Source organism: Myotis lucifugus, unplaced genomic scaffold (assembly GCF_000147115.1).
Source record: "Myotis lucifugus unplaced genomic scaffold, Myoluc2.0 scaffold_789, whole genome shotgun sequence".
Lineage (NCBI taxonomy): Eukaryota > Metazoa > Chordata > Mammalia > Chiroptera > Vespertilionidae > Myotis > Myotis lucifugus.
In genome coordinates this window covers 42,194-52,427 of record NW_005871837.1, presented here as the reverse complement: position 1 = coordinate 52,427, position 10,234 = coordinate 42,194, and the positions used below count along the sequence as shown (strand labels likewise).

The 10,234-nt window shown below is 56.0% G+C and overlaps 1 protein-coding gene across 1 annotated transcript in view; it reads right to left on the bottom strand.

Annotated features, from left to right (window-relative positions):
* Positions 1 to 3,727, bottom strand: part of SFTPB (surfactant protein B) — an 8,647-nt gene extending 4,920 nt beyond the window's left edge. Inside the window, exons 1-6 of the mRNA XM_014448247.1 lie at positions 3,664 to 3,727; positions 3,201 to 3,328; positions 2,881 to 2,952; positions 2,403 to 2,528; positions 1,023 to 1,181; positions 715 to 804 (exon numbers count right to left, since the gene is read on the bottom strand). Coding sequence (XP_014303733.1) covers positions 715 to 804; positions 1,023 to 1,181; positions 2,403 to 2,528; positions 2,881 to 2,952; positions 3,201 to 3,328; positions 3,664 to 3,727 — 639 coding nt within the window. The remainder of the gene's footprint in view (positions 1 to 714; positions 805 to 1,022; positions 1,182 to 2,402; positions 2,529 to 2,880; positions 2,953 to 3,200; positions 3,329 to 3,663) is intronic.
* Positions 3,728 to 10,234: the final 6,507 nt, after the last annotated feature.

The window sequence follows — 10,234 nt, the reverse complement described above, 5'->3', positions numbered from 1 at the left end:
GCCGGACACCTGCCCCCGGTTGCCCATCCTGTATGAAACCTTGGAGTGGACATGCTGAAATGCAAGCAGCCCGTTTGGGATTCCGGGCGAGGCTTTGTGGAGAGCAGTGGGGGAATGTAGCTTGGGGTCTGCTCAGGGGCTTACCCAACGAGTGGAGAACTGCTCCCCTCAGCTGTTTAATTCTCTGCTCTGAGCCCATCGCTTTCTGAAAAAAATCTCCCCACCACAATGCAGACTCGGCAAAGCAGGGACCTCGTCTGCCGTGAGCCCTCGGCCACCTGGGAAGGGCGGAGCGGGCAGAGCCTCTCCCCACTTGGGCCCCATCTCAGGGCAGGACAGCACCCGGCAGTGGTCACTCCAGGTCTGGAAGGTTGCCAGTGGGCACAGGCAGGGAGGGGGAACACCTGTGGAAGCTCCTGTTCACAGAGACCTCGGGGTCCCTTCCCCATCAGGTGCTGGGCTGCTGGAGGACAAGACCGGGTCTCGCCCCTTTCTGTGCTTTGACACCTGCCCAGTGCCGGCCTGGCACAGAGGCGGCAGACATTAGTTAAGTGAGCTCTGGGCCTGGTGCCTCCTGGGCCTGAGCCTGAGCTCCAGGGTCCCTGGGGTGGGGGCCGTGCATACAGGCTCTCCTCCCACCTTACAGCCCGGCCCCTGAGGGAGGTGTGAGGAGGGAGTGAGGAGGCAGGGAAGGTGGGGCTGTGCGGGCCTCACCTTGGGAACCACGGCTTGTACTCGCTTGATCAAAGTCCTGCAGAGCCAGCAGATGGGGAGGGGGATGGGGAACTTCTGCTCAGCGAGATCCTAGCGGAGAGAATGGCGTGGAAGTTGGGCTGGACACCGGGTTGGGCATCGGAGAAGGCATCCCTCAGGCATCCTCTTTTTCTACCCCTCCTGCCTCAGGCCCTGCCTAGAGCTGCTCATTTCCCTTCCGGTTCTGCCCCCAACCCAGGGCCCAAGGGCTCATAGGACTCGCTGTGTCCCAGCTCTCTCGATGGCCACCAGTGCGGGCCCTTCCTCACCTGCGTCTGAGGCAGTGCCTGGAGGGCCCCAGGCAGCGCGGGAAGGACCAGCTCGGACAGCAGAGGGTCCAGCAGAGGGTCCGGCAGCTCTGGCTCCCGCCCTGGCTCTGGACGCCCAGGTCTGCACAAGCCCAAGTGCTTGCAGATGGCACTGGGGTTCTAGGGAACAATGGAGGGGGAAGGGTTAAGGTGGGGGAGGGAACCCATTCCTGCCCGGCTGGCTCTAGCCTCAGGGACTAGGGCCACTGCCTTTGGGCCTAGAATCGGGGAGGGGGAGCGGGCTGGCTGGGGTTAGGGTTAGAGCTCTGTGGTGGTGGTTGGGGGGCGACATAAGGTGGAGATGGGGCCATGTGGGAACTTCGGGGCGGGTGCCTGGAAATGTGTGTGAATGAGTGTGAGCATGTATGTATGTGAGAATGAATGAGTGTATGTATGTGCATGAGTGTGTGTATGTGTGAGTGTGGGTTTTGTGTGAGATTGAGTGTGTATGTGAGTGTGTGGGCCTGTGGGCCTGTGTTTGTGTGAGGGCATAAGGGTATGTGAGGTGTTTGTTAAAGTGTGAACCCACTGTGTACAGCTGAGCAGATGGGACAGTGAGCTGGGCACCTGGCTGAGGGGCATTGTTTTTCCTGGGCCAGGTGGGCAGGGTCTGTTTGTGTGGTGTGTGTGGTGGGTGGGGTGCTGTGTGGGCATCTCTGGGCGGGTGGGCAGGGTCTGTGTGTGTGGTGTGTCTGTGGTGTGTGTGGCGGGTGGACAAGGTCTGTGTGTGTGGTGGGTGGGGTGCTGTGTGGGCATCGCTGGGCGGGTGGGCAGGGTCTGTGTGTGTGGTGTGTGTGGTGGGTGTGGTGAGTGGGGTGCTGTGTGGGCATCCCTGGACTAGGTGGGCAGGGTCTGTGTGTGTGGTGTGTGTGGCAGGTGGGCAGGGTCTGTGTGTGTGGTGTGTGTGGCGGGTGGGGTGCTGTGTGGGCGTCGCTGGGCAGTGGGCGGCGGGTGGGCAGGGTCTGTGTGTGTGGTGTGTGTGGCGGGTGGGGTGCTGTGTGGGCATCCCTGGACTAGGTGGGCAGGGTCTGTGTGTGTGGTGTGTGTGGCAGGTGGGCAGGGTCTGTGTGTGTGGTGTGTGTGGCGGGTGGGGTGCTGTGTGGGCGTCGCTGGGCGGTGGGCGGCGGGTGGGCAGGGTCTGTGTGTGTGGTGTGTGTGGCGGGTGGGGTGCTGTGTGGGCATCGCTGGGCGGTGGGCGGCGGGTGGGCAGGGTCTGTGTGTGTGGTGAATGGGGGTGATGTGTGTGGCAGGTGAGCAGGGTCTGTGTGTGTGGTGTGTGTGGCGGGGTGGGGTGCTGTGTGGGCATCGCTGGGCGGTGGGCGGCGGGTGGGCAGCCCTCACGATCTGGCTCTGGAAGTAGTCGAGGACCAGCGGGAAGTAGGCGTCGAGCACTTGGCGGCACTTGGGCACCAGCAGCTTCAGGGGCAGGACATCACACTCCTGCTCCAGGAACTTCCGCATCGCGTCCTGGGAGGCAGGCGGGAGCCACAGGGATGGAGAGGGGACAGTCAGCCGGCCCCCCGCGGTCAGCCTCTGCACACAGGGCACCACTGGCAGACTGGCCACCCTTTCCTCAGGGCACCGGAGTTCGAGAGGGCCGAGGGGTTAAGTAGCTGGGCCCCTTCTCCCTCCGGAACAACCATCTCTGGCTGAGCTCGCTCCCAGAGCCCTCTCCTGGCCAGCAGGTGCCCGGAGCCCCAGGCGACCGCAGGGCTCACCCTCGGCCTGGAAATGGGCCCTTTAAGAGGCGAACCTCTTCTTCCTGCTCTGTCCCCACCTGTTGGCCCCCAACCTTCATCCAGGGTCTGGGCCTTGTCACCTGGAAAATGTCCTCCTTGGTCATCTTGATGAGGATGAGGACGATGTCACTGCATTCCTGGCACAGGTCATCCTGGGGACGGGGACCCCAAGGTGGGGACATGAGTGAGGGGCATGTCCCCAGCTCAAGTAGGTGAGGCTCTCTCAGGCAGAGGATGACAGGCAACTACCCACCATCGCATCCCACCCCATTCATCCACCCCATCCCATCCCATCCCATCCCACCCCCTAGGGGGGCTCCAGTCCCCCAAACTTATCCAGAGTCTATGCAGCACCCTCTCTCCAGACGGCCAGCCCCGTGCACCCTTGGGTGGTACTCACGGCCTCCGCATGTCCCCAGACCTCCTGCAGGCAGTGCCCCAGCGCTCGGCACTGCAATGCTTGCTCCAGGCTTTGGCACCAAAACTCGGGGCCCCGGGCACAGGCCAGGGAGGAGGTGGTCCCTACAGCTTCTGTTTGGGGCCAGAGCAACCTTGGGATCCAAGCCACACCTGCCACCCTAACCTCGCCAACCTCCAAGCCCAGTTCTATTGGTAACACGTGGCCGTTAGACGCGCTGGAGTCAGACAGCTCTGCGTTCCACCAGCCTAGAGCCGGGCAGATGTGATGTTGGACAGGCCTTGGGGCCTCTCTGAGCCTCAGCTTCCCCATCTTTACAATGAGGGTAACACCCAGACTAGGGAAACGCCTGGCCCAGAGCCAGAGCTCAGTCAGCGTGAAGATGGCCTTGAAGCCCCTCAACACCTGGCCCCGGGGGAGAGCGGTGAGAAGCTGGGAGACTCACCAGCACCTGGGCCCCAGAGTGTGGGCAGCAGCAGCAGCCACAGCAGCGGGCGAGACGTGGCCATGGCACCTCCACAGCCTGGACGCTCTGCCCGAGGTGGGGCCTTATAGCTGCGGGCGGGGATGTGGGGCCAGGGCCGTGTGGAGCAGGGGTGACCTCAATGTTTGCCTTTGTCCTGGAGAGCCCTTCAGGTGCTTGGATCCCACCTTTTCCCAGCAGCGACACTCCTGCTTGCCTCCCTCCCCGTTTCTTCCCTCTCTCCCCCTCCCCCGCCTCCACCTGCTGCCTGTTCCTGCTGCCTTTGCCTCCTGCTCTCACACCCATGGGCCTGGACACCTGGCTTCCTCCAACCAGGGGGCTCTTGAGCCTCCACATCTGGCCCCATCTCGCTGAGCTACGGGAGAGAAACTGAGGCCAGGCCAGGGCCGCCAGAGTGACCCCTCCCGTCTCTACCCCAGGCCTCTTGGGCTCCCTCTGCTCTTGAGCAATGCTCTTCAGAGCTTCCTGCCTGGCTCTTGACCCAGGGCAAGCACCGGAGGGGCAAGCCGGACCCTCCTGGGCCACGTGCCCCCACACCGCCCTGACCTTTCCCCCAGGAAACTCCTCTGTTTCTGTGACACATGGTTGGCTTTAGTCAGAAGTGTTTACATGAAACAAAGAGGAAACGGAGGGCCAGAGTCTGAGACAAGGATGTAGGGCTGATTCTCCGAGTGGCTGTGGGACAGACCTGTCCAGGGGATGTGCCGTGTCCTCCAGGGAGGGGCTGGGGCACAGCTGGTGGTTCAGGAGGAAGAAACTGGCCTCTGCAGCTGCAGAGCGCTCAGGCCAGGCCCCCTGGGCAGGGCACACTCCCGGGAAAGCACACCATGTGATCTGGGGCAGACGCTGCTGCCGGAGGAGGGAGGACAGCACCCGCTCATGGCCACCACTGGGTGACCAGGTGATCTGAGGCTGAGGGGCCCTCTAGACTCCGGGTGGTGCTCTAACACTCACCATGTGGTCGGGCTGGAATTAGCACCAGGATGAAAATAGTTGGACACAGGGTGGCCCAGCGACACCCTCCAGGTCACACGGGGATTCGTGTTGACCTCAAGCCCGTGTCAGCATGACAACCACAGTTCCCACCATGAGAGTTGACCAAGGGTGTGTGTCACTGCGTGACTGGGAACCCTGTGAGGCGCACACAGGCTGGAGAAGGTGGGACTGAAATGTGCTTGTGCTTGTAGTTTAGTGTTAAACAAATTGTGTGGATACAATCAGGCCTGGCTGAGCAGGAGAGCGGGGACTGGTGCTGGCTGCCTGCAGGGCTGTGTTGGTCAGGGGCGTCTAGCTGCTGTAACAAAGAGCCCTGGAGTCCACCGGCTTCCCACAGTACATTCTTCCTACCCATGTCACAGCACAGAGCAGCTGGGCCTCTGTGGGAGGCTCTGGTCCCCAGCCACTCAGGGTTCTAGGAAAGGGGCGAGTAGAGAGAGCTGTCCCAATAACACCTTTGTGAGAGGTGGGGACACAAGGACGTCCTGGGTACCATAGCCAAGAGAAGTCGAAAAAGGCATTTCTTTCACTGTTGACAACAGGATGTGCCCAGAGACTGCCAGAAATACTTGGGAGTGGAGGAGACTTTTAAGGGATGAAATTCTTGCAATAGCCGGAAGGGAGGGACCCTGGAAGGTGAAGTTAGTACCCTGGCATTGACTCCCATTTTAAGCCTGTGTTGTGATAACCTCATTTATTCATTTTTACTCATACATTCAATTAAAAATATATAATCGACACCTGGCCGGTGTGGGTCAGTGGTTGAGTGTTGACCCAGGACCCAAGAGGTCACCAGTTTGATTCCCGGGCAGGGCACATGCCTGGGTTGCTGGCTCGGTCCCCAGTAGAGGGTGTGCAGGAGGCAGCTGATCGATGATGTTTCTCTCTCATTGATGTTTCTATTTCTCTAGCTCTCTCCCTTCTTCTCTCTCTAAAACTCAACTAAAACATATAAAAATGAAGAAAAACAATGTGTCAGGCACTATTCGAGGCACTGGAGATGCAAGACTGAACAAACAGATAACATTCTTGCCTGTTCCTCCTCCTGGGAGCTGTTTAGGGAGGCAGGTGTCTCTCTAATTGAACTTTGGGCCCCGGGGGCAGGGATCTCACCTAATTCAGATCTATGGCTCTCACAGGACCCTTGAGGGGCTTTGTCCATAGTGTGTGTGCAAGCATACTTCCTGAACCAGGTGGTCTCGATGGATTAATCCTGCTCAGGATATAACAGATCAACATGGGAACATCTTCCAAATGGCACTTTGTGTTTATCCAGTAACAAGCACTACTGAGGCAAAGGATGAACTAAAATTAACTTGCAGGCTTCCCTAAAGCTAGCAAGAAAAAGCCCGGCTTTGGAGACATTTTTGCTATTTTTATGTTAATTTATTTCTAATTGCAAAAATACTTGTATCGGGTATTTTAATGTTACAAGTAAGAGAGAACTTGACTCAAACTGACTTACATGTAAAGGAAATTTTTGGTTCATGGAATTAAAAAGTCCAGAAATAGATCAAGTAGTTGGATGCAAAGCTTGGTCCATAGGCTCACATCGTGTCCCTGGGATCTGGCTTCTCTCCGTGCCTGTTCTCCGATTCCCGGTGTGTCTTCTCCCAGCTCCTGGTGCTCCCCTCTCGGAGTGAAATGGGGGTGGCTGTTCCAGATGTCACCGCTTTCCCCCCACTGTCCAGGCAGAGAGTGGGGTCCTCTGGTAGCTCTGATGACAGAGGAAACGTTTCTTCCCTGAAAACCCTGCAAACATCTCACATTTCATTGGCTCAAAATGGGGTACGCACCCATCCCTGAACCCACCTCTCTGCCAGGGCAGTGGGACGCACTGATTGGCTGACAATAGACAGGGTTCGTCCCTGCAGATGGCTGAAATGAGGGAGGGGCAGTGCCCCCAAAGTCTTGGTACCCACATAGAAGGAAGGGAGTGGGTACTGGAAGGAGACATTGATAACTGTCGTAAGAAATCCAGCCCAGCTGGCATGGCTCAGTGGTTGAGCTTAACCTATGAACTAGGAGGTCACGGTTCGATTCCCAGTCAGGGCACATGCCTGAGTTACAGGCTCAATTCCCAGTGGGGAGCATGCAGGAAGCAGCCAATCAATGATTCTCTCTCATCATTGATGTTTCTCTCTCTCTCTCTCCCTCTCCCTTCCTATCTGAAATCAATAAAAAATATATTAAAAAAAAGAAAAGAAATCCATGCACAAAAGTGGGCAATGGAGAAAGGGAAAGTTGCCTGTAATCCTAATTTCAGAAAGGGACTCTGGTGACTTTTGGCTGCATTCTCTTCCAGGTTTTCCCATGCATATTTCAACACATGTGTTACATACATGTACATTTATTTGTGTGGGAGGCTGAATGCAGCCCCTCCACCCCCAATATGTCTCACTCTAAACCCAGAATTGTGGAGTGTGCTAAACTCTCACTCCTGTAATTTGGTTACTTATATATTACTAGAGGCCCTGTGCATGAATCTGTGCATGGGTGGGGTCCCTCAGCCTGGCCAGCAAATGGGGCGATCAGGGCAGTTGGCTTGGGGGAGGGAGGGACCACGGGAGGTTGGCTATGGGAGTGCACCGACCACCAGGGGGCAGCTCCTGCATTGAGCGTCTGCCCCCTGGTGATCAGTGCGCATCATAGTGAGCGGTCATTTGGTCATTCAGTCATTTGGTCGCTTAGGTTTTTATATATATAGATATGGTACAGTTAACATTAAGACAGAGAAAGGGTATTCATTTGGGCCTAGCATAATATGAATATTAAGAACAGAGAACTCCAAACTGGTAGCAAAAGGGGAAGTCAGAGGGATTCAAAGTGCCATTGCTGGCTTTGAATATGAAGGTGGCCAGGAGCCGAGGAATGCCGGCAGCCTCTAGGAGCTGAGGGTGACTCTGGTGGACAGGCTGCAAGGAAAGAGAGACGTTACTGCTACAATTGCATAGAATGGAATTGCGCCAACACCCTGGATGAGCTTGAAAGTGGATTCTTCTTAGGGCTCCAGATAGGAGCCCAGGCTGGCCCACCAGACTTCAGACCTTCAGAACTGTGAGATGTTAAATGATATTGTTTTAAGCTGCTGAGTTTTTTTGTGACCTGTTATGCAGCAATAGAAATCTAATAAAATGTGTCATCCTTATTTGATTAAGAGGGATTATCTTATGCCCAATGTTCTGCAACTTAGCTCCCTCCCCACTTAGTTTATCTTGAACATCTTCTTAAGTTAGAACATATAACTTTAACTCCTTTTTATGCCTATATAATGTTTCATTTTCTGAGCTACACCATAATTTACTTACCCATTCCCCTGCTGGTGGATTATTTTCAGTTGTTCAGGACTAGGAATGAGACCTCAAAGAATACCTTCCTATGTACGTCTGTGGCGTTCCCTCAGGACTTTTAGGTGAGCTAACTCTGAGAGCCGCTGAAAGGGCCGGCATAATTAAATTCTGGAACACCGCTGGCAGCTCTTAAAGATGCCTGCTGGCCTTCCCTGCCATGAAGGAGAGGCTGCCTTTCTCATCCCTGAAATTGTGAATCGTTTTTTTCTTCCAACTGTAAAATGCATGTAACAAATTTGCTATAGTAACCACTTTTTAAAGTATTTTTATTAATTAATTAATTTATATTTATTTTTTAAGAGAGAGGAAGGGAGAGGGAGAGAGAGAGAGAAGCATCCATGGAAAACATGGATCAGCTGCCTCCTGGACGGCCCCTATTGGGGATTGAGCCTGCAGCCCAGGCATGTGCCCTGACCAGGAATCAAACCAGCAACCTTTCAGTTCAGAGGATGATGACCAACCGACTGAGCCACGCCGGCCAGGGCTGTAGTGAGTGTGCAGTTCAGTGGTATTAAACCTAATCACATTGTTGTGCAGCCATCACCATTCTTGATTTCTAGGCCTTGTTCATCTTCCCAAACGGAAACTCTGTATACCTTCAGCAACACGCCCTGCCTCTATGATTTGGCTGCTACTCTAGGTACTTCACATGCGTGGGGTCACCCAGCATTTGCCTTTTTGTCACTGGCTTATTTCACTGGGCATCATATCCTCAAGGTTCATCCATATTGTAACATGTTTCACGATTTCCTTCCTTTTTGAGGCTGAATAATATTCTGTGTGTGTGTGTGTGTGTGTGTGTGTGTGTGTGTGTGTGTGTGACACTTTGTTTATGGAATTGTGGACCTTTTAAGTGTCCCTAAAATTACACCTGTAGGTTGTGGCTGCCATTGGTTGGGAGGGGATTTGCGTCCATTGTCAGTTCATGTTCTTTCCTGCTTTAGTGGCCCAGCCCCCAGTTGTCTGGGCTTTAGGAGGAAGGGGTCCAGGGAGGCCTCCCACAGGCTCTGGGTCTCCCTTCCTCAGGAAGAGGCGCTTCGGACTCTCCTCTCCCGACCAGGCAGGAAGACACGTCAGGTAGAGACCCAAGGGGACCAGTGGCCATGCCAAGAGACCTGTGCAAAGTATTGAGGGGAAATGTGGAGCCTGAAGAAGGCATCCTGAGGAAGGAGGGGCTGAGAGGGAGCAGAGCTCCGGCAGGGAGAGGAAGAGAGAGGCAGGGAGCCTGCTGATGGGACTGCCTGGGACAGGGGACTCGGGGGCGGGGGTGGGGGTGGGGGGAATGGCCGCTGCAGGGGAGGGAGGAGAAACCGATTCTTACCAGAAGGGTGCCGGCTGTCGTTCCTACAAGAACAGGTGGCTTTCCTGGGGGATCGGTCAGGTCACCATACCTGATGGAGCCCTGGCTGTGGCCAGAGCTGCGCTGGGCATGGTGGTGGGTGAACCAATGGCACAGCCCTTCTCTCAAGAAGCCCTGCTGTCTTTCTGAGAACACAGGACAGACACCCCATCCACCAGGAAGCTCAGTCTTGAGAAACACCGACCCCCAAACCCAAACCTTAGTGGCTTAGGACCACAAATGTTTGTTTCCTGCCCAAGCTCATGTGCAGGGCGGGGGACCATGGGCTCTGCTCATCACAGTCTCCTGGGTGCGGAGACACACAGACACCGCCTTGAGCGTGGCCGCTCACCGGGCCAGGGGAAAAGAGAATTCCCAATGTCCCAATGTCGCAAATGCTCCAGCCGGCCGGGACCCACCTCCCTTCTGCTCAGATGCATCTCCCAGAACAGGCAGGGCCCCACCCTATTGCATACTGCGCGGCGAGGACGTGCAATTCCGCTTCTGACCAGCAGTTGGCGCCCGGGAGCGAGGCACAGAAGCCATGCGCGGAGCCCTGAGACCCCGAACCTCCTTTCTTGGTGGCTTTACTGCGCTGAGCATGAGCCCCTGGGGGTTCCGTCTCTCGGCACCCCAGGCCCACAAGGCGCTCCTTCATGGCAGGCCGGTTAAACAAGCCCAACCTCCTGTGATTTCTTGCAGCACCAACCCCCCGGGCTTCACAGCATCTTAACTCCCCTTTCTTACTATTCCACTCATTTGCGTGACTGTCTTTCACTGGAACGGGGGCTCCATGAGGACAGGCCCGTGTTTGTGTTACTCGCCTTCCGGTCCTTAGTGCCTGTCT